The sequence below is a fragment of the Petromyzon marinus genome, chromosome 1, assembly GCF_048934315.1.
Source record: "Petromyzon marinus isolate PM22_M1 ecotype Great Lakes invasive population chromosome 1, UKy_Petmar_22M1.pri1.0, whole genome shotgun sequence".
Taxonomy (NCBI): Eukaryota; Metazoa; Chordata; class Hyperoartia; order Petromyzontiformes; family Petromyzontidae; genus Petromyzon; species Petromyzon marinus.
The window spans coordinates 19,592,762-19,620,637 of record NC_133667.1 but is presented as its reverse complement, the minus strand read 5'-3'; the positions used below and the strand labels follow the sequence as shown (position 1 = coordinate 19,620,637).

General features: G+C 43.7%; 1 protein-coding gene across 4 annotated transcripts in view; it reads left to right on the top strand.

Moving 5' to 3' along the window:
* The window catches only part of LOC116950482 (ceramide transfer protein-like), a 110,790-nt gene that overhangs the window by 74,031 nt on the left and 8,883 nt on the right, over positions 1–27,876 (top strand). For all 4 annotated transcript variants that reach the window (XM_032968321.2, XM_032968407.2, XM_032968484.2 and 1 more), the window contains 6 exons: positions 6,668–6,754; positions 12,562–12,654; positions 20,856–20,951; positions 22,462–22,594; positions 26,046–26,116; positions 27,092–27,220. In XM_032968321.2, coding sequence (XP_032824212.2) covers positions 6,668–6,754; positions 12,562–12,654; positions 20,856–20,951; positions 22,462–22,594; positions 26,046–26,116; positions 27,092–27,220 — 609 coding nt within the window. The remainder of the gene's footprint in view (positions 1–6,667; positions 6,755–12,561; positions 12,655–20,855; positions 20,952–22,461; positions 22,595–26,045; positions 26,117–27,091; positions 27,221–27,876) is intronic.

Genomic DNA, 27,876 nt, shown 5'->3' with positions numbered 1-27,876 from the left:
CGGGACACCACGGGAAGTGCATCCTCTGCATCGATGTAGGCCTTCCAGCTGCTACCTGCTCACATGGCATACATTGTGTTTAGTTTGTTGTCCTTCCCCCGCACCTCCGATTTCACACAGTTGGCTACGTACGGTGCGAAAGAAGTTCAACGTACATAAGTCAAGTCTCAAGATTTGTCCTTGAGACTCACGGTTGTTCATGTGTTTGAGTGTCTCGCAGACGTGCAATGGATTATCATTTTGTTGTTGTTGCTGGTTATCTCAGGTCTCGTCTCAGGGTCTGCTCCAAATGTTTAGTCTTTACTCGCAGCCTTTCAATAAAAGAAACATCGAGAAACGAATTACGGTAAAACCTTGGATTGCGAGCATAATTCGTTCCGGAAATGTGTTTGTAATCCAAAGCACTCGTATATCAAGTTTCAAGTTTCATTTATTAGGTATAGCCCTGTGAGCCATGCGGCTCTTAAGTCGGGTGCAACTGCAACAAACAAAATTTGAACACAGAAACATCTTAAAGCGACGATGCGTAACAGAAACATTCTGGAATAAACCAGCAAATATTCCACACAAAAAAACGTATTATAACGCTGTGTGCAAAAATCAATGTGGTGCAAGCCAACAACAACAACCATGAGACAATTTGGATTAACCATATGTTTTCGAATCACCAAAATAAAGCTAAGAAAACAATGTAACAACAGTAATAATAGGAACTGTGATTTTAAATTTAACAATAAACAATATACATAACATGTACGACAAAAACCTGCAGCCATAGCTGGCAGCATGACACTCCCAGTGTATGATGTGTGAGTGAGTCAGCAGCAGCGTGAGTGAGTGTATGATGTGAGTGAGTGAGTCAGCACACGATGAGTGAACCTGTGTATGATGAGTGAATGGGTCAGTGGTTGTGCGAGTGTATGATGTGTGAGTGAGTAAGCGCATGATGAGTGAGTCAGTGTATGATGTGTGAGTGAGTCAGTGTATGATGTGTGAGTGAGTCAGTGTATGATGTGCGAGTGAGTCAGTGCATGATGTGTGAGTGAGTCGGTGCATGATGTGTGAGTGAGTCAGTGCATGATGTGTGAGTGAGTCAGTGTATGATGTGTGAGTGAGTCAGTGCATGGTGTGAGTGAGTCAGTGTATGATGTGTGAGTGAGTCAGTGTATGATGTGTGAGTGAGTCAGTGTATGATGTGTGAATGAGTCAGTGTATGATGTGTGAGTGAGTCAGTGTATGATGTGTGAGTGAGTCAGTGCATGTTGTGAGTGAGTCAGTGTATGATGTGTGAGTGAGCCAGTGTATGATGTGTGAGTGAGTCAGTGTATGATGTGTGAGTGAGTCAGTGCATGATGTGTGAGTGAGTCAGTGCATGATGTGTGAGTGAGTCAGTGCATGATGTGTGAGTGAGTCAGTGTATGATGTGTGAGTGAGTCAGTGCATGATGTGTGAGTGAGTCAGTGCATGATGTGTGAGTGAGTCAGTGTATGATGTGTGAGTGAGTCAGTGCATGATGTGTGAGTGAGTCAGTGCATGATGTGTGAGTGAGTCAGTGCATGATGTGTGAGTGAGTCAGTGTATGATGTGTGAGTGAGTCAGTGCATGATGTGTGAGTGAGTCAGTGCATGATGTGTGAGTGAGTCAGTGTATGATGTGTGAGTGAGTCAGTGTATGATGTGTGAGTGAGTCAGTGCATGATGTGTGAGTGAGTCAGTGTATGATGTGTGAGTGAGTCAGTGTATGGTGTGTGAGTGAGTCAGTGTATGATGTGTGAGTGAGTCAGTGTATGATGTGTGAGTGAGTCAGTGCATGGTGTGTGAGTGAGTCAGTGTATGATGTGTGAGTGAGTCAGTGTATGATGTGTGAGTGAGTCAGTGTATGATGTGTGAGTGAGTCAGTGTATGGTGTGAGTGAGTCAGTGCATGGTGTGAGTGAGTCAGTGTATGATGTGTGAGTGAGTCAGTGTATGATGTGTGAGTGAGTCAGTGTATGGTGTGTGAGTGAGTCAGTGTATGATGTGTGAGTGAGTCGGTGCATGATGTGTGAGTGAGTCAGTGTCGGCTCCCTCTGCTTGCGCCGTCGCCCCCCCGGCTCCGTCGCCCCCCCCCCCCCCGGCTCCGTCGCCCCCCCCTTGCTCCGTCGCCCCCCCCCCCGACTCCTTCGGCCCCCCCCCCCCGGCTCCGTCGCCCCCCCCCCCAACTCCATCGGCATGGTGTGAGTGAGTCAGTGTATCCAATCCCAGCTGCAAGCGATGATTAAATTCTCGCTTGCAACTTTCATCAGATAACTGAGACCAGGCCACTTTAGGTTGGAATGGGGTCCTGGGTGTACACCCACCACCGGAGTGGAAGAATGGCAGGCGCATCTTACAAATGACTAGTCGATGGTCAGAGGGCAGATCAGCTCCACGGTAGGTCCTGGTGTCAAGGACATGGACTCGCATCCGCTGGTCCGTCACTATGTAGTCCAGCAGATGTTCTTGCTTGGACCCGGCATGCATCCATGTTGTGTGGATGCGCCGATGCCGGAACAGCGTGTTGGTAATTACAAGCCCATGGGCTGCACAAAAATCTAGCAGCCTCCTACCGTTGTTATTGAGCTGATCTTGCCCGTGCCCTCCAATTACTCCAGACCAGGTGCCAGTATCATGACCAACTCGGGCATTGAAGTCACCCAACATGATGACTCTATCCCGAGGGGCCACTTTAGCCAGCACCTGTGACAGGAGGTCATAGAAGGCATCTGACTCATCGGCTTTGCCTGCATCCCTCCACGGATGTTCATCTTCGGTGGGGGCATAAGTAACCACGACCACCATTCCTCGCCTCCGGTTGATGGGAAGGCGAGCCCAAAGTAGCCTGGGGCTTACAGCTTCCCACACCTCACCGCCACGCTCCCACGCCCCCTTCATTCTTTTGTTCAAAAGAAGAGCCACACCCTGTTGTTTGGCAGTCTGCTGCCCCGAGTAGAGAACTGTCCACCCCTCATGGTGGCAGGAGCCAGAGCCGGTCCACCGGACCTCCTGAATGCCACAGAGATCCAGGCGGTACCGGTCCAGCTCCTGACAGAGGAGTGGCAGCCTCTCCTCCGCAGTGAGCGTTCGAACATTCCACGTGGCCACCCGTAGTGGCTTTTCGTTGTTTCTGGAGGAGCCCCGAGGGTAGATATTCAATCTCCTGGCTCCGCCAATTGGAGTTTGGCCAGGAGACGTCATAGACGCCTGGCCCCCTGGGGCCTCCGGCACAAGCTTATTAGTTACATATTTCAGTTTAACTCGTGGTTTCGTGGTAATTAATTGAAGGTGGAGGGGTTACCAGCCCCTCGCACCCGTCCAGAGCCCCCGTTTAGCCCCTGTGGTGGACACATTTGCCATGAGGGGAGGAGCCAATCAAAATTGGATCTCCCCGCACAGCACTGTCCACGACAAGGTTGCCCGTCCGGCACCGCGAGGAGGTAGGGGGTTCACACAGACCTGGTCACACACACACACAGACCTGGTCACACACACACACACACCAGTCAAAGCACTCGTATATCAGTTGTGATCACCTGACGCTCGGCAGACAAAGCGTATACATACTACTCGTATTGCAAGACCTCGCTCGTTTATCAAATTAATAAATAAAAATTGCTCGTCTTGCAAAACACTCGCAGACCAAGTTACTCACAATCCAAGGTTTTACTGTATTTTTTTTATTTGTTATGGGGGTGGACATGAGCCTAATGCTGATGCACAAACTCATTTAATAACCCCTCCTTTTCTTTACAAAAGTAGGCTCGACTTCATTGGCTTGACAGTTTAAATGTTTTTGTGCCTCAGTCTCTTGGGTTTCTCTCTCAGTTTCTTGGGGTTTTTTCCCCATGGTTTTTCAGTAGAGGGGTGCCCCTGATATTTTGAACCCTTTGGGGTTCACCTTGTGGATGCTCTGCCCTAATTTGTGGACAGGTGCGCTGCAAAAAGAGAACACGGTGCAAAAATCTCACCGTGTGTCCTCCCTGACCAATTAAAAGGCCACCCCCAGTGCATTATTGGTGCGTGGTGTTCGTGTCATTTAAAAAAAATATTTTACCGAATCTCACTTATTTTTTCACGTGCATTAATGTGCTCTTAATGTTGCAAACATTTGCTTTTAAAGCTCCGTAAAACATGTTCCCTATGGTTAAAGCGGCTTACGCTTTATGTTTTGTACTGTAACCTTTTGTGCGCACCTGTGTAACTTATTTTCTTTAGACGTTCACGTATCCAACCTTTTCACATATTCGCCCATACTCGAACCCCGAAAAGTTGGATATGCGACATTGTGCTGTATTTGTGCAATTTGTTTTGCAAAATGTTTATGTACAACAATGTTTTAAAAGTGTTTTTAACATTTTTCTTATGTTACATAACTACATTTTTCTTTTTATACTTTTTAAAAATGAGTCATAGTTTTAAATGTCAGCAGCTAGAGTGGGTTGAAATGTTGTCATGCGCACCTCTGTAGATTTATACTCGTTTCGTATGTTCTGTAAATGATTTGTGGAGATTGGGTTTGTATAAATAATACATAAGTTTGTTTTCAACCAAGGTTATCATAAATATGCCATTCAATTTCAAACTTAACTGGTTATTAACACTACGCACAGGATGATGGAGACTGCAAAACACCCAGCGGTCACAAATGGGTGTATTGTTCCTGGGAGACTTTGAGTGTCGGTGATGCGTATGTGTTTTAGCAGGGGTGCAGTGGTTGGCGCGCTGCCCTAAGAACCTGGTGACCCGAGTTCGATTCTCGCTCATGGCCAACACCAGTGATTATTTTTGTTAATCGGTCCTGGGCCTCCCCTAGGTCGTCTCGACCTCAAATGAGCAACCAGTGTGTGTAAACATCATCATTGGGGGGACAAAGGCGGTTGGGCATGGTGCTAGCCACCCACCCCTCGTGTTTCGTGCCGACCTCCATAGGGTGCTACTCGCTAACAGCACTTGCCCCAACAGTCTGAGCGAGGGCCTTGGCTGAGGCCAGACACTGGAGCCTTTGTGTGAGCTCTCCAATATGAAGTTGATGACAGTGGTTCGGGGGGGGGGGGGCCTTGTTGACCTATAAAATTAGGAGAGGACTTTGTGTAGATACATTGTGATGTGCTTAATGCGGTAGGTAGTCAAGGCACCTTCATAATACACCACGTAAATCACTTTTGAATGCGATAGAGATCAAGTTTATTATTAAGAGGTGGGTGTTTGAGGCAGGACTAATGTGTGACTGTATTGGTCACAGAGCTGGACTTTATTGAAGCAAACAAATATAAGCTTCTGGTGGACGTGTAATACACGAGCAATGTCATGGTTAAGACAGCAAAATTCAACGTGGAAAGGAATCTCAATGTACTCGGGAAGATATTGTGATGGATGGGGGGGGGGGGCACGTAAGGAGGAGGGACAGGGCAGGTTACAAACACAACCATTGTAGTAGCTACCTGGAGGTCACCAACGAAGGGCAAGCCTTAATACTGACAGGTAGGAGGATGCCGCGGGAGGATTCTGGGTGTGAACTTGGTAGTAGCTTTGGGAGCCTAGCAGAAGAGACAAGTGGGTGACATCAACAGACCTTAACCTTCCATTGGTGATCATATATCGTCATCGTCACAAATGGCGTTTAATATTGTTCTTCGTGTATTTTCATCATACTCAGATCTAGTTATCTTCATGTTAGTGTAGTGCTTTAAACACACCGTGTTTTGCTCACACGCAGCCAGGATGTGCTATGTGTGTGCGGTGAACTTCTTTCGCACCATGCGTAGCCCACCGGTACCAATCGGAGGTTCGATTAGCACAATGACTCTGGTGAATGAGCTCTGCTGCGGGTTCTGTAATTCCAGGTGAATTACTCAATTTAGAGCGCAATCGGAATTTTGTAGTGAATTTTTATTGCGGGGCACTCACGGGACCTGTTGTACTGGCAGGATGCACAGATTTCTTGGCTGAAAACACGGAGGCAGAGCTTCACTGCCTACCAGACGGGCAGTCAGTCCAGGTCCCTGACATTCTGGCAATCATACTCTGTTTTTTTTCGGTGAAGTCACGTAGGTAAAACTGTAAAATAAAAGAATAAACGAAAAAACTAAATGAAATCACGACGTTTCGGGCGCAACACGAGCGTCCTTCTTCAGGTGGGGACAAAGTAGCGAGAGCACGAGCGCTTCAGTGTGTCTCAGTGTGTCCAGCGTTTGTGCTTTCGCTACTTTGTCCCTTACCTGAAGAAGGACACTTGTGATGCGCCCGAAACGTCGTGATTTCATTTAGTTTTCTTTTATTTATTTTTTTACCTACGTGACTTTACCGAAAACACCAAAGAGTGTGAATCCTTGCAGTCACGAAAGCTTCAAATCTAGAATTCTGGCAATTGGTTGTCCGGTTTTTACGTTTACGAAGAGATCCACTTTTTGTCCCTCCCCCTACCTGCATTGCCTTGTCACCACGCCCATTCTGGGCTCCCTCATAACCCTGTGTGCAAACACTTCTTCCTAAGATTTATACCGATGCCTTTTGCGGTGAACACCCCATGCTCGAAGGTGGTGCAGGTGCCAAAAACATACGTTGAATTACACCCCGTTTGCTTTTCATGAAATCTTTTTTTCTCGATTTTAAAACGCTCGTTTGTGTCGCTTTTGTTTTGCACACGTGCAGGAAGGGCCCAACAGCATAATGAACGATGAGGAATTCTACGATGCCGTGGAGGCTGCATTGGACCGGCAAGACAAGATCGAGGAGCAGGTACGCAACAGCGAGCGTTATTTTAGTAAATTGTGTTTATTTCAACGATGCGTAGCATTTTCACGCGCGTTGTTGCACCGAATATCAAACAACAACGAATATTACATAAACGGTTAATTGAAAATATTTAATGATCAAGTTTGTACTCGTATGAAATAACACTTTGAAGGGTCATTGATTGATGTTTATAGTTTACATAGCATGTGTGTATTGCCAAGCTTTTCTCACTTTGGCTTCAAATTCCTTGAAGCATTTTCAAGAAACGGGTAGTTTGGAGTGTTAAAGTTTGGAGTGTCATTTTCTCATTCAGTAATCTGACAGCACCTGTATTAAATCAAAATCAGACCACTTAAATGCGGTAAGATGAGTTTAATGTTCAGCGTTGGTTTGCAATGTGGTTGGGCAGGTGAGGCAATCATGCCCATGTCACAGCATTGAGCCAGGGTTGTCAGCATTTTGGGTTTGAATTCTTGACCACAAAATAATTCTCATGGTCTCAGCCCAGGCACCAAACGCCTGCATAACAATGCATTATAAAGAGTTGGTTTTACACTTTAGTTATGTCTCGCTCTTTCAATTTACTTGGCAGATATATTGACCGCAGCCTCCCAACTCACCTGAGCATATGGAAGAAGCCAATGTCTTGTAGTTGCACAAGCTAAAATATTTAAATGATATTGGGCAAATGCCTGTGATGACAGCTCCCAATCAGACTCGCAGTATTTTTGGTATCTGCTATGCTGAAGGGTCGTTGCACAACATGTAGCCTTTTTCTTTTAAGGCAGTGTTAATGATGAATGTTATGGGCACAGGGGCTAATGTCGAAATGTCAGGGTTTTGTTGTTGTTATGTTTGCTCGTGGACCACTGCCAATGCAGTATCGCCAAATAATGTGTTATAATAACAGTACAGCATTCTGCTAGAGTGGGTTCTGGACACAAAAGGGGGGGGGGGGGGGGGGTGGGGAGAGAGCTAAGCTCATTACCAAGATGACAGTCGCGTAATGTGTGGAAAATGCAACGGAATAAAAAATAACAATAAGCTGACTTCATGAAGTGTCATCGACAGTTGGAATTTCAGGTTGAACTTGTGTGGAAATTGGAAACATAGGCGAGGCACATCAGCAGGGGCTGTGGCATTCTCAGGGAGAGCAGAGCCGTATCACGTCCCCGGGCAAGCTTCACATTTTTTAAATGCCTTTTGCTGTAATGTTAAGGGAGGCTTGTTTACTTCTGGAAGGTGTCTTTGAAAAGCTTTTTCTCCCTCTGATTTCGTACCACTGCTCGTTCTACCGGTTTTGTTTCGCTTGAGTGATTTTAAGGTTTCTATATAGTGTGGCATGACTGCATTACTAGTTTCTCTACTATTGTGTTGACATCTGTAGTAAATGGTGTCGCTGGTGCTGTGCAAGCTCCTTCCTGAATCGCAGAGTGACTTTCGACCTGGCATGGGAATCTCAGACATGATCTTCTCAGCCCGTCAACTCCAAGAGAAGTGCCAGGAGTAGAGACTACCATTGTACATGGCTTTCTTTGTTCCGACTAAAGCTTTTGATTCCGTTAATCGTGAAGCACTATGGAGGATCCTTCTGAGATATGGCTGCCCAACAAAATGTATTAACGTCCTCCGTCTGTTACATGACGGTATGAAGGCTATCGTCCTCTCTGATGGTGAAACCTCAGAGCCAATCTAAGTAAGGACCGGTGTGAAGCAAGGCTGCGTTATTGCACCAACTCTTTTCTCCATCGTCCTGGCGGAAATGCTTCATCTGACAGAGAACAGACTTCCCAGAGGCATAACTATCACATATAGGACAGACGGGAACATATTCAACATCAACCGTTTCAGAGCCAAGTCGAAAACATCAATCACATCCGTTATTGAATTCCAATATGCTGATGATGCCCAAGTCAGAGCCTGCTCAGAAGCTGACCTTCAGGTCATCGTCAACATATTTACAGATGCTTACAGAAGGATGGGTCTAACATTGAATACCAGCAAAACAGAGATCCTTTTTCAACAAGCTCCAAGAGGACACCTACCACCCCCTACAATCATTACCAACAATGCAATACTAGAATACGTCTTCTTTGGTTCTTTCGGTAAAGTCACGTAGAATGAGAATAAAATAATAAATTGATAAAATAAAATAACACAATAATATTCTCACGACGTTTCGGCCACAACACAAGCGGCCTTCATCAGGTGAAGGGACGAGACTGTCTGGTAGGACAGCGCTGGAGTGAAAGAGCCACGTTCAGATCACGGCCTTTAAGCTGTGTGAGAGGAACAAAGCGCCTTAGAGTCGCGGCATCTCTTCAGAAAGGTGAGAGACTCGATTAGTTGAGCCTTCTTATCCCGGAGTCTGTTGAATGATCTTAAGGATGTGTGGAATCCCTCCCTGTAGAGGCGGTTACATTTCGATTTAAAGCTTTCGTGACTGCAATGATTCATCTTCTTTGGTTCTTTCGGTAAAGTCACGTAGAATGAGAATAAAATAATAAATTGATAAAATAAAATAACACAATAATATTCTCACGACGTTTCGGCCACAACAAAAGCGGCCTTCATCAGGTGAAGGGACGAGACTGTCTGGTAGGACAGCGCTCCATACTTAGGCAGCCATCTCTCTAGCACTGTCTTAGTTGATGATGAAATCCAACATCGGATTGCCCGAAATTGTCCTGCCTTTGGCAGGGTCTCTGAAGACCACGACATTACCACCAAGACCAAAGTGGCTGTGTATAACGCTGTGATCATTCCCAACCCTCTTATACGGTGCAGAAACCTGGACCGCCTATCGTAAACACATCAAATATATCGAAATGTTTAAGCAACGCTGTCTCAGGAAAATACTAAACATCACCTGGGAAGAAAGACAAACTAATATCAGTGTCCTGGAGCGATCCTACTCATCCAGCATAGAGGCCATCATTATGAAGTATCAACTCAGATGGGCAGGTCACATCGTGAGAATGAATGACTCGAGGCTTCCGAAGCAAATCTTCTATTCCCAGCTCAGCGATGGATCACGTGCCCCCGGAGGTAAAAGGAAGCGTTTCTGTGACAACCTTAAAATGCACCTCAAGCGAAGCCACATAGATCCAAACAACTGGGAATTCTATGCTCTTGATAGGCCATCATGGAGGCCCAAAATAAACAATGGAACTCAGCATTTTGAGGCCCGAGCGAAGAGAGTTGATAGCAAGGAAAAGAGCATGCCGCAAAGCACATACACCAGAGACAACAACGAGTGGGAGCTCCCAGATGGACCACCCGTGCCCCCAACTGTGCCAAGATCTGCAGGTCACGGATTGGCCTATTCAGCCATCTCCGGACCCATGGCCAGCCAGGTCCACCTCGCAACATAGACTAGTGACACCTGGAGGGAAATCATACTCGACTACGAGGGATCCCAGAAGAAGAAGTGGAAGAGCAAGCTGTGGACAAAAATATTTTAGTTCTTTTGTTGACTTCTAGATTCCGTATGTTTCTGTAATACAAGTTTCCCTCGCTCTATGCGAAGCCACGCGAGACAGCTGCCTGCCGAGTTGCGCATGCCATACACACACAACGTTGTCCCACTTCCGACCGCATAGCCGCATGAGTGAATTCAAACTGCATTTGATTAAATTTTGGGAAGAGATAGGTTAGCTGTATATATATGCGATATTGCACAAACCGAAGCCGCATATAGCGAGGGAAACCTGTATACGCAAACTATAGAATTGTTGTCTACTTACAATTGGTTGTGAAGTGAGACTTTTATGTACACAAACATCAAACTGGTGCATGCAGGCATGTATGGTCTAATTCCCTCTCACCTTTACAGCTGAGCACTCGGAGTCTCTTGCACGTAGCAGCAAGAGAGCATGTTCCTCTAGTTTGTGATGGAAAAGTGGATAAATATTGTCTACTCACTGCAAATTTGGCTTCTTTCCCACCCATGAATCGGATAGCCTTTTAGTGCTACAAGTTATCATGATGACATGCACATCTTTCCTCATAATATATGAAGTATGATTTTTTTTTTAATGTTTTGAGTGTAAAAAATATAGCGTTCGTAGACTGAACTCCAATGTTTTCGTTTTAAATATCATTACCCCTAATGTAGCATGATTTACATATTTAGTGCTTTACCAATTAGAACGTTGTTATGTTTATATCTACAAATGTGTACATGACGAGGCAGATACATAGTGGGCAGTTTACCTCCTGTCCACTCGCCCGTCACGAGGAACAATTCCCAGTGATATTGCGCAGCTGTCACGGACCGCTGGAGATGAGCGGCGGTGGTGCAGTGGCTAGGGGACTGAACTCTGAATCCGGGAACCCTGAGCCTGATTCTCAGCCATGGCATGACGTCAGTGGCTAGCGAAATCTTGAACTGCTCTGGGAAGCTCGCATTGACCAGCATGGTGACTTACAGTCAAACAACCCCCTGACTGACACTACAGCAACAAAACATTTTTTTTTTATTTTAGCAGCCCAGGCCCACTGCGCTATAAATATCTCTTTTTCAAAAGCGATCTGGCCACAAATGATAGCCCAATGAAGTGGCTTATAATGTGGAAATGTATAGCAGCCAAATACTCTAAACGCATATTTCTAAATGCGGAGGGAAAACCCGAAGGACCTGGAGAAAAATCCACATGACCACAGGGAGAACAAGCATGAAAACTCCAAATGTGTAGGCGTCAGGGTTGGGATCGAATTTTTACGACCTTATACCAGGCGAGGTACAGCCGTTAACATCTCGCCACCACATGATATGGGGAGGCCTTTATCCAGCAGTGGATTGAAAATTGACTGCAATTTAACAAATTGCCCTGTTTACTTTGCATTCCATGAAGCCTTTTGTTGGTGGAATGACAAATACGTTTACTATACAGGCATTCCATTACATTTAGTAAAAATTATCTGCCCGCATAGTAATCACATTCTGCCATGCCTTCATTCCGCATTGCAAAACGTCCATAGTGGGTGGAGTTACGGTGGAGCTGAGATCGGGTCACAGAGAGGTGGAATTTTTTTCCCAATTCTTGCTTTACGTTTCTCCGACTGGAAATGTGCTCTTGTGCAGCGGAATTGAGAGAGCTTGACAAGCCATTCCACACACTATTAGCACTGCCATCCAGCAAGCTCGCTGCACTGCACAACAGCAGAACTCAACAAGCTTTGTCCACCTGACTTTCATCATCGACGGCCACGATCACTCGACTGGTGGATGAAGGATTCCCCAAGCCATCACCATCTCTCGTGATCCTGTGATGAAATAATCCACGGAGCAACCACACACGCATTTATTTCATTGCTCCATCTCCTTGGTGGATGTCCTCTCTGATGCCTCTGTCACTCTTCTTGACCATCGTCCATCATCCAATCTTTCAACGTGTCTTGCCAAAGCCCAAATGCTTTTCTCATAACAGTTTTAACAATGTAACTTACCTGCTCTCTAATCCACCTATTCCTCTGTCTATCAGTGTAAATCGAAGCATGCATCTCCCCACGTTTTTTTGGGGGGGACATTTAATTTTATTTTTTATTTTCTTCAGAGCTGAAATTCAGGCAAATTAAGTGAAAACCCATTAATGCGTTTCCCTCCCCCCCCCCCCCCGTGTTATCTGTTGTCGAGGTGGACTGAGACAGTCAAGTTGCTACATGTGAGAAATCAGTCGCTGCCCGGTTTCGAACCAAAGAATTTCAGCCGTACTGGCTCAGTGCTCAGAGCCCTGAGGCAGCTGTGACTTAATTTCATATCCCCCCCCCCCCCACCATTTGTATACGCCCACATGCGTTGTGTGCAGATCCACGTGGAGCGGACCCGCAGCATCGTGCCTACCTCCATCGCCTCCACGGAGACATACGCGTCCGTGGGCAACCACCGCTTCTCCCAGCAGGTCGGTACTGCCGCAGTAGCGGGCACTCGGAGGAGTCTCTCCGAGTGGTGGCAACAACACGCGCCCAAGACAAACGCTTTCGTCAATAGGCCCTCAGACTGCTTGTGTGAAGTGGCGCGGAGTTAACTGATGTGGTTGTCACACTAAACTACAATTAAGGTGATACTCCCATTGCGTTTGTTGCATAGACAGAAATAAACATAATGTTGACATTTGGACAACATGCTCTTTTATACATCTTTTCATATAGACTTTGATGTGTCCAGTGGAGGTTGATAACATTGCTATTTTATATATTGCTAGCGCTGCCCGCGCATTTGCGAGGGATACACGGGCGGGAGGGAACAGGTGATGTCATCACGCATACGTATGCGTGATGACATCACCACCGCCCTTGCTCTCTTGCTGCCCACGCCAGCCAGCAAAACTTTCTTTATGATATCGTGTGAAAATTGCAATACTACACCTTGCAGGGTGTCCAAGTAACAACATCTCAAGACGCTCAGCTACTCCCACGTTACCCGTGGGAGTAGCCGTCGCTGATCAATGGTCCCCGCCCGCCCAGCCGCAACATCCCCATCGTCTCCCAACCTCGTGGCCATTGCCAACATAACAATGGGCGCACGGCTGTGAGTGGTCACGCCCGGAGGCAAGAGAAAGATCTCCCCTAGAGCCTTAACAGACTCTTGGGGTAAGTGTTGTTCGCGAGCACTGATGAAGCCCGGCACGGCACACGTGGAAGAGGGTGGCCAGCACCACGCTCGGCTGTCATCGTCTCCCCAGTGACAATGATTACACACCGCACCAGGTACTCATTTGAGGCTGAGGCGTCCTAGGGGAGGCCCGGGACCAGCTGGAGCCCGGTCAATTTTAAGTGGAAAACCCAAATTTCATTTGGTGGGGGTTTCATTCGTTCGGCCATTGACAACACGCGACGCTTTTTTAAGGCCGACATGTCAGCGTTGCCGCTCCACACAGATGATATCCTCCATGGCAGCATGAGAGCGCTATTACAGCTCTGATGTTGAACTATGGAAGCCCATAGAAGAACTTCATGAATTCAAGTTGCACGGAGGAGAAACGGTTGTTGCCCAACTGGAAAGATGATCATTGGTACGTAAAGCAAGATCAGTTGATGTTTGTGTATTGTTCATTTGTGAAAACATGGCCCCAAATGTGTTGCTTTGAATCGCAGCGTGTTCATCACTGTGCTTCATGTTAAGCGCAAGTGTTTAAGGTTGGTCTTAAGGTGTTAGTTACTCCAAAGGAAGCGACATATAATGCTCCTATATGTATTATTTATATGTGTGTGCGTGTTGAGTCTGTCAGCATGTATGCCTGTGTAATTGGGTGTGTTCTTTCAGTGGCTTGTGTAATATACGTTAGTCTTCTATGCATGGGCATTACTGGGTCTAACTGAGTGAACCACCGTTCACTGGCTGCTGTATTCGGTAGATGCTCGCATTTACTATGAATCCAGAGGACCCTGTAACCCACCATTAACTCCCAGGCAGGCACTAAATGAGCCATTTGAAAACACGCTGTGTTTGGCAGTGGTTGAAGGGGGGAGGGTACAAGTGGTAGCTCGTTCCCCTTGGGCCTCTGTCCCGCGTGTTCTCGGTAACAACTCCAGTTAATTCCATATTTCAGGTGCATTGCCAGCTGCTGTATGAACATTGTGTTCGTGCGTGTAACGATGAACGTTTATTTCCTTCCCCATTTCTTTCTCTCAATTGTTTTGCGTTGAAGCAAATTCGTTGCTCGTCTTCTATGTCTTCCATTGATCTCGTAACGACCTCTGATCATGTACACGGTTGCATGGCACCAGGTACTGTGCACTAATTCATTGCTGCACTCTCAAGCCACTGTTCGTTAAAGAAGGACCTTTTTTGTGTCGTCAGTTGTTTTTTTGAAGTGAATTACTCTCATGGCGTCTTTGCTTGTTGTTACCGCACTAAAGAGCTCGTTTTTTGATCGAGCTTTGTCCTTTCATTATTCATTTTCTTAACAAAGGCTGACACTTTGGGTTCTTCTTTCACTATCAAAAAAAGTCTAGATAAGAAATAATCCATTCATGCTTGCTTGCTTGCATGTTGCTGCCATGTTAATTAAGCATGTGCACTCTTCAAACAAAAACAGGATAATAAGAACAGGTTTTTACCCTTTCTAGCAATAAAACCCGTGTTAACATGTTCAAACACCAAATGGATGCCTGTTGAAGTCATCAAATCTGCGTTAACCACACACAGTACTTGTGGCAAAACATGCAAACAAACATGCTCTGGTAATAAGTGCATTGTCTTTGAAACTAATTCCTCTACTACACCAGAGATTTCCTTCTTCATGGCCTTGTCTCACCAGTGTTAGATCCGGGAATGCCAAAAGGCGGGAGAGCACAAAGGACATTGCATCATGAAAACAGGAAACTCGGCAGTTGCCAAAGAGGAATGCGATCTGAAAAACAAATCGCTGTTGCCTTGTTGACATCCACCAAGCGTGTAATACCCCTGGCTGCCTTACCTCGATTCGACTTGTCCGTTGATGGCAAATAGAATTGAGAATCCTGGTCCGACGCTCTGGTGCCACAGCGCCATGGCGACAGCACGACATCAAAGTCGTGTGAAAGCACACAAAGGTGCCGTGACAATTCTTGACTTTTATTTCCCTTTAATGGGGCTTTCAATCTCGCATATTTACTTAACCATTAGATAAACAGTTTGTTGCCAACAATCTTTCCAATAACCCTTCACCACCTGACAAGGTCGTCAGGTATACAAAGATATTACTTGCAGGTGCCAAATGTGTTGTGCTAATTCTGACCAATACAGCTCACTGGTTGCTTCAGATTTTTTTTTTCATTAATTTATTTAGCATCAACAAATGACATTTCGCTCAAACTTTGAGCTTCATGAGGCAGTGAACTCGGAAATGGAGTGAGGCTGCTTCAGTGGACTGCTTTAAGTACCAGCTGTGACGTCACCAACTGCCACAGAATGGGTCATTTCCACTTATTTGTGGTTTGGGCCTGTGTGCTTTAGTATGTTGATATTAAATTCAGCCCTAAGCCACCGGTGAGGAGCATTATCGGTCAGAAATTGATCGATACACTGGCACGTATAAATAATATCTTTATAAACGTGACAATCTGGTGCGGTTGTTCAGGGTTAATGACAGATTGTGGCATAAAGCTACTGCGTAACCTCACCCAAAAACAATATGGATCATCGTATTGGCTATGAAACCGCACGTTTAAAGTATTATTAGAGTTATTCATATTCTTAGCTCTTTCGGTAAAGTCACGTTGAAGGGAAACAATACAATATATAAAGCTTTAAATCAAAATTTATTATTAGAGTTGTTTGCTTTTTGTGAAATGTTCAAAGCGTACGTGTAAGTGCGAAAGAAATGGCAGGGATTTTACTTATTGCAATTTATGAAGGCTGGCTTTAATTAGGCACATTTTGTTATTGCATGGAGTTGTGAAATATAATTTCTAATTATGATGGCATGAGTGGCCTTTCATAGAACAAGGCATCATCAGTTGGAACATCACTCCCCTAATTAACGCTCATGCGCGCGGAATGTGTGAACCTTTGTGCCCTTTCCATGCCATCCGGGGCCTGTCACAAGGCCTGTCTATAATTTTCTGTGTCCCCATAGTCAGTCTCATTGTGTCTGTCAGCGAGCCTTCGACACTTCACGTAGCCTCAAAGTGCACTTGGCCTGGCACAGGCGCTGTGGTGACGTCACCGTCACTTAGTGGCGAATGGCCGGTGTTGTTATTGGTGTGTGATGAGCACTCCAGCACAATGTTTGTATGTCTATGTTGCAGTATCTGTGCCTCAGTGTATTTCTATTTCTCAATGTCTGTACGTGTCTATATCTCTCTGTATTATATTTTGTCTAAGTGTGTGTCTTTGTGTCTCTGTGTCCGCTTCTCTCTGGCTGCTCCTGTCTCACTATCTTTTTTTCTGTGTATCTGCATCTTTGTATCTCTGAGGCTCTTTGTACCACTATGTCTCGATGTTATCTATTTAAAGGATATTTTTTTTTGTCCCAATGTCACTGTTTACGTGTGATTATATTTCTGTCTCTCTGAATTTTTTCCGTAAGTCACTGTCTGTATTTATCCTGCTATTTCTTTCCAGGCCACTGTTTGCACCTGCTTTGTTGTAGGTTAGTAAGAGGAGAATGCACGAGTTAAACAAAATTTTTGGACAATATATGTATTTCGGTAACATTGTGAAACTCGATATGGAGATATAAAATTTAATTCTATGGGAATATTTTAATCGAAGCGCCGGTAGCACTCATCTTTGGTGGTTGTGGGAATTCCACATTCCGTGATGGAATTCAGTTTACCCTCAGTACTCTCACTGTTGGCTTTGATTTTACTTATTTTATAACAATATGCCACTTGACCTCGGATGCCTTTTCTTTTGATGTAGTTGTGTTTTTATTGTAGATCAGTTATTAGACCTTGAGCATTGTTTGAATTATGATGTAATTTGAACATCACAACCTTTCTGTTTGTGGAAAAAAAAATTTGTGTGAATACCAAACAAAACTTCGCTTTGCAGCCAGCGGTTGTTTACAGCCTTAGGATTTGACGTGAACAGCGCCAAGGTGGAGTGAGTGTGGTATAACCGCGAGCAACTACATCATGTCTCCGTCGCGCACTTCTTAAGCAGTGTGCAAAAACAAAAACAAGCATTTCAACATTTTAGGGGGTATTCCTTGGGATAATGACAAGTCGGAGTGGCGTTAACCATGACATGCGGTTTGATTTCAAATGTGATATTCACGTAAATATTATTGTTTTTAATTCGGTTGCTGAGTCATACATTTTTTTATGGCCTTCAAAAGCATGATAGGTGTGGCATTGTGACTTTTGAATGGGTGCTGTAATTTCAAAACTTTGAACGGGTAACTCTAGATGGGTATCTGTAATAGAATTGGCGAGAAACCTTGTTTTGTTTTGATTCCAATGTCCATCTGTTCACATGCTTTACTTGATGACATAAGGAAATAGCATCTATATGTTGGTTTTGTTATTCTCAGTTTGATTACGAAAAAACTGTGGCTCTAACGTTAGCTAGAGAACAAAGCAATTGTTTCGATTTAAAGCTTTCGTGACTGCAATGATTCATCTTATTATTATTGTTATTTTATTTTATCAATTTATTATTTTATTCTCATTCTACGTGACTTTACCGAAAGAACCAAAGAAAAAGCAATTGTTATACAGATATCAGAGCAAGCTCAAGGTTTTTTTGCCTTTAAGATTTGATTCAAGTTGTATTTTTGGGATCATTCCACTGCGAAAAGATCCATTCACAACTCTCACAGAGTAGCGCGTGCTCACCCCATGTCTTAAAAAAAGCACATGTCACAAATCAAACCTTCCTACACACCTTGCTGCAGAGGGAATGCTCAGAAATACAATGTAGTCAAACTAAGTGAAAAGTGAATTTAACTATTGTTTACGTTGTTGACCAGGGCGAGAGGCTGAGGCTATCAACTCCTTCCGATATGAGGAAGGCACTGGTACTTTGCACTTATCCTTTCCCCGCACATCCGATTATCACGGTTGTCTACGTACTGTGCAAAAGAAGTTCAACATACCGTTGAGAACCTGGTTTAATCATGAAAGGTTTTCTGGATTCAAACCCAAGATTTCAGCAGTGAAGGCTCAGCACCCTAAACCCTGAGCCACCCACTTGAAATAAAATTGGAAGTTTTTAAGCAATGCATTTTAAAAATTTCTATTTTACGACTGGATCACAGTAAATGTGCGAGACATTCGCAGTTTATTTTCAGTGTGTTTTGTGTAGTTGTCAGTAACCAAGCTGTAGCTATGACAGGCACTCTTGTCACATACGACAAAATTTCCCTTCGTGGTAAGCTGGGACGAGAACACATTTTTGGGTTTCGCCATACGTGAGAAGATTATTATCTAAAGCAGCATGTCTGGTGTGGCCCGGTACCTTGGCCATTCCCCTGTGGTATCAAGCCAGTGCAGTTTTAAACAGTTTTTTTCTGATCGCCTTCCCTGCCTGTGTTTTTGACAGTCCCTTGTTTGGCTCCTGGGTGTCCTTTTGCGTAATATTATTGCAATGCTCATAGTCCAAGGCCCTCAGCCAAATAGGGATGATCACAAAAATGTGGCCCCCAAATGTGGCATTACAATGGCTTCATCCTTTATATATATAAAAATAAGCATCAGAGCTATTGTCTTAGAAGGCAATATTTATTAATTGTAAATTAGGGAGTAACCTGACATTTGTTGTTTATTACCTTGCTATTTTAGCATTAGTATAATTATTACCTGTAAATTGATGAAAATATACTGTTTAATTTAAATTTCTGTCGGCGTAATTCAATGGGAAAAACTGAATGTATCGTTGAGTTTTGTCTTTGTTCTTGAATATTCATGAAAATTCTAGATTTGAAGCTTTCGTGACTACAAGGATTCATACTCTTTGGTTTTTTCGGTAAAGTCACGTAGCCTTTTGGCGTCATCTGGTCGAGCACCAATTGGGTCGAGGCTCAAAAGAAAGCCGTCCTTTGGTGTGGACCAATCAGTTTCAAGGACAATGCATATGTTATCATAGTATGTTTTTTGTTTGCATTTTGACTGCAGGTATTGTGGTTAATGCAGACATGAATCTTTGTAAAAAGGTTTCAGTTTTGTTGCCAGAAAAAAGGGGAAAAACCCTATTATTACGTAGGTAAATTTAGTTTTCATTATTTTGTTTACCTACGTGACTTAAGTTTTCTTTTTATTTATTTATTTACCTGCGTGACTTTACCGAAAAAGCCAAAGAGTATTCATGAAAACTTTATCATTTGATACAGAGATCGCCGTGGGGAATGCATTCCCCTTGTGATGCCATGTGGCATGCCGATAGGTGTTGCAGAAATGCATACCTTGTTCTTCTTCAGTGATTGTGAACTATGTTGGTCATTTTGGTTGCTCTTTTCAGAAAGCAGCATGTGTTTAGATGATTCGGCTGCTATAACTTTCCACACAATAAGCCACTTAATTGAGCGATTATTTGTGGCCAGGTCGCTTCTGAAAAAAAAAGCTATCTGGTAAAATAAAAATAGTTGACCTTTTTTAAAATGATTTGCTTACCTTTCCGATACTTTGCACTTCTATCGTGTTTTTGTATTGCTTGTTGTTGTAACTTTCTGACCTGCCCCTACTGGACATCGGTGACAGAGCCCTATAGCTCTGGATTCCTCCTCCAGTCTAAATAAAGATTCTGATTCTGATCTACGCCACGCACAACGGTGTGTGTGTGTGGTTTTAAAAGCAAGCTTGTGATTAACTGCATAATGTAAGTTGTATCTGTGTTAAAGGTCTCTCATTGTGTTCCATTAGTTGTTTAACTTGTTGAAAAAGAGCTATATCATGGCAGTGGGCTTTAGCTGGTAAAATAAAAGTTGAGTTCTTATGACCAGAGATCGGTGACACTGGCTTCATGAGACCAACGATATTGAAACTCATCTTCTATCTCCGACCAGGACACACCCTGAATGCACCCAATCTCGTCAGGTCTCGGTAGTTGGACAGCTTCGATCCCGGTTACTACTTGGTTGGGAGCACCAGGTGTTATAGGCTTGAGCTGTAAGGTGGCCAGGCAATGACTGTTATAGCATTGGATTCTTTAACCCACCTCTGCAGCACTTTGAGTGTTATACTTTCCTACATATGTTTTCTCCAGGTATGCTGATTTCCTCCCACTTGCCACACTAATGAATGGAATTGGCCAAATTAGCACTGGGTTGACCAAGTTAGACGGGCATAGTCCTGACTTCACAACACCCTTATGTGCCCTTGCCAGCATTAATAGGTGCTCATGAGCAGTAGCTGTCCCTGCAGTGTGTGGAGCTAAAATTGGAGGTTTGATGTTCATGTCCCATTGTCTGTTTATCATTGTTATTAACAACGTGACATCGTGCCAAGATGTTTGTTCATTCAGTACGCAATTCGGCAAGCATGTTGCATCGAATGAATCCTTCTCGCCTTTATAATTCAACAAAAGCACGCTGTGCTGCACATCTGCCGTGATCACCTGTTTTGCCTATCATTTTCTCGACCTTGCCTTTTGCTCGAAAATGTGATATGCTTTTGAGCTGTACAGCTGTTTCTGAGCGTAGTGCTCCATCTCTTCCCTGCTCTTTATATGCGGCAGTTGGAGGAACTGATTCAGAAGCACATGGAGTACTCCCTTCAAGATGTTGGAGGTGACGCCAACTGGCAGCTCATCGTGGAGGAGGGCGATATGAAGGTACGGTATTGAACAGTTTTAAAGTCAGACTTTTGTGCTGAATGAGATCAGCTTCATGTAATCTCCGATATTCATATCACGAGTTTTCCCCTACTGATATACAGCATTGTACATGAGGGATATCTGACATTCAGAAAGGGAAATTTGGTGGTGCCTATTTGGTTGGAAATATAAATAAAATCAGGACACTGACACAGTTGCCCATGTGTACTTGGTCATGAGGTATTTAATTGTGGGCATTTATAGCAGCCAAATACTCTAAACGCATATTTTTAAATGTGGAGGGGAAAACCGGAGGACTCGGAGAAAAATACACGTGACCACAAGGCGAACATGCAAACTCCAAATATACAGGTGTCAGGGTCGGGATCGAACCCGCGAACTCCTGCAATCCAGGCGAGGTAGTTATTAACATCTCGCCACCGAGGCACCCCAAAGTTATTGGAGAATGCAAGTGAAATATTGTGACAACTGTGAACATTGTTTAACAAAGTTTGGATACCTGCAATCATAATGTTAGCATGCTTGTGTTAGGCCAGTTGATGCGTCTACTCCAGCCAACGTCGCTTGTTTTGAGAGGTTGAATTTGGTAGACAGGTGAGTTGCACATATCATAGATTCTTCAAACCAACCAAGGCAGAATTGCCTCCTGTATTAAATCACAATGCTAAATCCTGACAATGCATTCAATCACTGCAGGATGAACAATCTTTACCTACTTAGTTGTCATCTTGGACACATTAATTAATTTCTCACGTGCCCGTTTGGCTCAATATTAATTGAAACATTGCTCAGGTGATTTTTCAGTGTTAGTGGCTTTGTATCATAATTTCTGTATTCATTGCCCTTGTCATTTTTGCCGGTATGGTAATTTAACAGCAAACGTTTTAAGAAAAGCTCATTTTTAAGTTAGTTTAATGCCGATTAACGAGGAATTATTTATCTAGCTATTTTTTCTCAAAATCAAATAGATGGTGAGGAATGATTTAATAAGAAACATCATGATGAAATGTTGACTGTTTGATTATCATATATTTCAATGGTCATCCCTGTGTTAAAACGTTCTGAAATTCTTTGAACAGTGTTTTTCGACACAAGTGTGAGCACGCCTGTGCCTTCTATTTTCAGCATCATGCCATGATAACTAATTGATTTCAGAGGATGATATACTTGCCACTCAAAGAAGCCATTACTGATTTTCCTTTGAAATATTGAACATCTCCACGATACCGTAAGATTGTATTGCGTTAATTCAGATCCGTTCCGTGCTTACTCTTGAGTAGAGTCGTGGATAATGGCGGATAATTGGAACTAAGAGAGCCAGGAGTAGTTGGAGTTTTCGTGGACCCTACCTGCGGATAATGGGGTCATCGGACCATGCATAAGAGGAGTCCTCCCGCGTTGAACTATTTCAAATGACCTACAGTTATTCGTGCATGCGGGGCCTTGTATTTACATGGTTAGCTGTGTGGTCGGTGCGTGCGCACGCGCGTGTGGTCGGTGCCTGCAGGTTTACCGGCGGGAGGTGGAGGACAATGGCGTCGTGCTGGACCCTCTGAAAGCCACGCACACCGTCAAGGGCGTCACCGGCCATGAGCTGTGCCACTACTTCTGGGACGTCGGCGTCAAGAATGACTGGGAGAGTGAGTGGATGCACCTGGCGGGATGGCGGAGGGAAGCAGCAATCTCTCAGTAGTGTTGGTTTCGAGGGGAATGATGTAACTTTGACTTAGGCTGCTTGGGCTCTCTCAGGTAAAGTAGTGTAGTCTCAGTTCTTATAACATTTGGTGATGTGGATAAAGCGCATCTTTCTCATCACATGTAACTTTACGTAGCTTTTTTTCGAATGGAAAACATGCATAGGCTGTTACCGAACACAACTTGCAATACAGATTAGCTGCTGAATTACAAGATCTGTCCTTGGCAGTCTGGGCTAGATGGATAGAGGATGGCTAGTTCTTCCATCCATTGTCAGGTAATGGAATTAAATTCATACCTTGCCCAATGCTGTTTTATCGAACATGCGTTTCAGCTGTACACGGTTTACTTTTTGATGTATGTTTTACACGGGGGTGATGTTTTGGCTACACGCGGTTTGACTCTGCTAGGATTCTCATCTCCGCGTCGACAAGTAGTGTACGGTCCGCTTGTACAGTAGAGTACAGTAGATGCTGCGAATAAATATCTCTCGATTTAAAGCTTTCGTGACTGCAAGGATTCATCTTCTTTGGTTCTTTCGGTAAAGTCACGTAAAATGAAAATAAAATAATAAATTGATAAAATAAAATAACACAATAATATTCTCACGACGTTTCGGCCACAACACAAGCGGCCTTCATCAGCTGTCCTACCAGACAGTCTCGTCCCTTCACCTGATGAAGGCTGCTTGTGTTGTGGTCGAAACGTCGTGAGAATATTATTGTGTTATTTTATTTTAGCAATTTATTATTTTATTCTCATTTTACGTGACTTTACCGAAAGAACCAAAGAAAATAAATATCTCGTTGCCATCTTATTTCCCCAACACTCTCATGCTGTCGCACTGCACTCGTAAGCCCCCAAAGACAAAGATCCCCCCTATAGCCTTAACAGACTGTTGGGGCAAGTGCTGTTAGCGAGCACCTAAGCCCTCTCCAACACACCCACCAACACCATCTTCACTTTCATCATCATCATCATCCCATTTATCGTAAGTAAAATAAAAATGTTCAGTTAAACTTTTTTGACATCCCAATTTTATTTTATTTACCATGTATGTTATGTGTGTGTTTTTTGCATGATAACAAGGCGCAAAATTCAGTAGAATTTTAAGTTAAACAAAGAGGGGGTGATTATTTCAGAGCCAGGAATGGCAACCCTATATTCCCCATAAGGTATATTATTTGTCGAACATGGTTTTGCCCAAAACGGTATTCTCCAGGAACTTAACCACTGCGTACAAAAGTGCAGGAGTCACATCTTCAACCTCTTCCCGTGAACGTACTTTTTCAGCGACGCATGTTCAGTTCTCATTACTTACACCTGACAAGCTATAGTTCTAGCTATCCTGTATGATGATAATGATGATGGTGATGATGAGTATATAAAAAAAAACATAGTAACACACGTACATTGTGAAACGGACAAATCGTTGAACTCGGGGGTGCAGAGCGCACAGGTTCCATGGTTCCTCCCCTTCGAGTCTCAATAAGTGCGGTGCCTGCAGCTGACTCCTGAACGTAGAGGGAGGTTGAATGCTTCGTCTGTGATCTACGTAATATTAAGTCTACAAACAACCCATGGTGATGCCCTAGGTCTTTGACTCTGTCCCCTATCCAAGGTCTTAATGACGTCTTAGTAGACCACAATTTTGAACAATGAGTGACAAAAATGCACGTTTGCCATTTACCAGTCAAAACTCTATTGTCAGGCGTTCTGAGGACTCTTAAGAATTTACCAAACCCCAAATGCATTATTTGATGCCAACTCTATAATTAGGAATGCACTAATTGGTTGGAAAAGTTCTATCGCAAATTTACCAAATACACCCAAACGTTGCCCATTGCGGGTTTTCCCATCGTGGATTTGACCATTTGCACCAAATTTACCGAGGTACATTTGGCCGATCACGCCCCTGTAGCTCGACTATTCACAGTTGACCGCAAGATTTCTGAATGCACCGTAACTGTCCTACAACTCGCGATGATACCGCCGAAGAACCTCCGATTAGCACGGTTAGCTACGTACAGTGCGAAAGAGGTTCAACATACATACAGGAACACACGCTCCATCGTTTCTCCATCTTATCTCCCAAGCGGCCCATCGCGGGTCCCAGGTCACACGTTTCCAACCTCCAGTGAGGCAGTGAGGTTCAGCCACACACGATATTTTATTCTGAAGTGTACAGTACTCTATACGGATACATGCATATCTTTGTACAGTACCATTTTTTTTCATTCTATATATTTACGGTAATTTGACACTTGAAATAAACAATCATTTTACAGTGACAATACTGTCCGCTTAACGCTTGGGTTGATGTAGGGTAACAAACGCTTGTTTTCCCATTTGCTTTTGAGGTTGTGCATCGCGAATTTGCCGATTGTGGCTTTTTTCAAGAACGCAACCCCCACTGTGGGAAGGTTTTAGTGTATTCAGAATGAGCAGAGTAATCATTAATTAAATATCTCGGAGGTTCAATGCGCTCAGCTGTTTATGAGCATTGAGTCTCAGTGCAGGTGGAGGAAACAGGGATGAGCTCTTGGACCAGTTCCACATGTACTTGCCTCGGAAGCATCAGCTATTTAGCTCCACCTACAGAGAACACCCTGGTCGTGTTCTCTGTAGGTACGCAACTTTGCATTTGAGAGGCATTGGAAACATTTAAATTGCACTGCGGGAAATGTTTATGGCACGACAAAAAAAATGAGTTTTAAGAAAAGTTAAGACACTGCAACATTAAATGTAGCATATGTAACGCAGATGTTTTGTTTGCAGAGTTGCTTGGAGATAGTAGCACGTAACATGTATTTGTTACCCATCCGTATGGATTTTTGATTATGTCTGCATATGTGCGCACTTTTGCAGGTGTGTTCGTTTCTTACCGTATGCAAATGCTCATTATTGCTAAAAACACTCCAGAGAATTAACATTGACACATATTAAGACTTTCCTGGATAAATGAAGCATGATTGCCATCATTATTGTCTACTCCCTCTACTTTGAAAGTATATTTATTCTTAAAAGGTACGTTTGTAAATCAATTCATTTGTATTTTTTAAAATATCCTTGAAAATGTAAATTGTAGGTTAGTCAACATGAACATATTTAATCGTCTATAACGTCTATCAAACATTTGCGCCAACATTTTAGTACATAAGTGTGAGACAGCCCACAATTCACTTGGCCTGGCTTGTGAATAGTTCCACGTATATTCCGCAGTGGTTTGGAGGTGATATGTTCCTATTCATCATGGAGATTATAAAGGCAATGGTCAATATTGCGGAGTCAAAATCGGATTAAAACGACGACGGTGTTCACGGTACAAGTTGCCCAGAAATGTAAACAAACAAAAATAGCAGTGTACATAAATGTTTTTTGTGTTTGTTTTTGCAGCAACCCTTGAATCCTTCAGAGTGGTGGAAACACTGGCAGACAACACCGTTATAATATATCAAACACACAAGGTAAGAAAATTAACAATACAAATCACTCTGCTTATGTGCCTCTAGATATGTGCAGCACACAGCTATATTGGGCATCGCAGCATGGTAAAAAAAAAAAAACCTTCCTTACAAGATAAGACGTTTGTAACATTGTTATGACATCCCAAAACATGTAAATGATGACCATTATTACCTTCTTGGGGAATGCAGTTTAATTGAATGAATGCATTCAGTTTCAGTGCTTGCAGACAATTTTTACTTCGTTTCTAAACTACGTTACCTATAAGTATATATATACTGATTTGTATCTTAAAAGTAGGACGGACACAATTTGCCTTTTGGCATAAAAAGGTTTGCGCAGTGAACATGTTTGTCAAATATGACGGACGGCAGAGAAGACTCCCAGAATATATTCGTTGGATACACTCCATATGAAAACGAGCCGGTGCATTCTATTTTAAGCTCTCCAATGAGTGGGGCATTTTGATTTGTATAGCTGTAGGTATATACAGGTTTCCCTCTTTCATGGGGGGTACTTGCGTTACAAAAAAATAAGCGAAACTGCGCGGGACAGCTGTCTGCCGAGTAGCGCATGCAGTACATACACAATGTTGTCCCATGTCCAACCGCGTAGCCTCATGAGTGAATTCAAAGCGCATCAAATTTAGGGTGGAAATAAGGTTACACGCGAAATCGCACAAACCGAACCCGCTTGAAGTGAGGGAAACCTGTATACATATATCTTTTTAAAATCTCCCTTATTAAAGGGATTATTAATCCGCAAAGTGGACAATCAGCCGACGGGAATTGCTACACGCGTGTCCTTGGTGGTTTTATCAGCTGATTGATGCAGGGGCTATGTCCCCATGTGCCGTGCACGTGCTTTTGTCTCCACGTGACATGTCTATGGTTTACGTGAAAGTTCGATCACTTGTGCGTGCGTTTATTTGTGCTGACCTTGCGTGTGTCATGCATCGATCGGTCTTTCCTGTGCAGCGGATATGGCCGTCCACGCAGCGAGATGCACTGTACCTGTCCTGTCTGAAAAACGTCTCCACTGCCAAGGAAAACTACCCTGACACGTGGATCGTCTGCAACCTCTCCGTTGATCACGCAGACGTGCCCGTACGTTTTGGGTTACACGTTTGTCGGGAGCCTAGGGAAAGACTTTTGTTGCATGAAGGCAAAATTATCGAGGCAACTGTAATTTTTCTGAAACCACGTGCTTAGTTTAATCAACGAATAAGATACGAGAGTTTACGTAAAACTTCGTCAGAATCATATGAATATATTATGCACAAGTCTTCAAATATAGGAAAACTCTACGCAAGTAAAGCAGTATGTCAGCAGTGACAGCAAAGGACAAACCTAGAATCCTGTAAGCCCTGAGTGAGATAATTCTGTTATTAAAGCCCGAAACTGAGACAGCTGAGGAAACTGGACTCTGAACCTTGGGTTGCAGCAGGTTTTAAGGTCTCGGATTGGTTACCACAAATACATGAAAAAGTTGTGCTCATTGATTTGACCAATGCCCATGGCACTTTATGCATTGGTTGATGGACATAAAGTGAGCCACTTAACCAATGCTGTGGAAAGCTGCATGGCTTTGTTTTGTTTTCCTCCACTCGTACCCTAACGTGACTTGATACGACAACGTTTTGGGTTTTCTTTTAGAGACCACCACTTAAATACATGGCTTGGCATGAGGCGGACACTAACTAGACTGCTGCAGGCAATCATTGATCTTGTATGCCATTCAGTGGAAAAAGGCATACATGTGG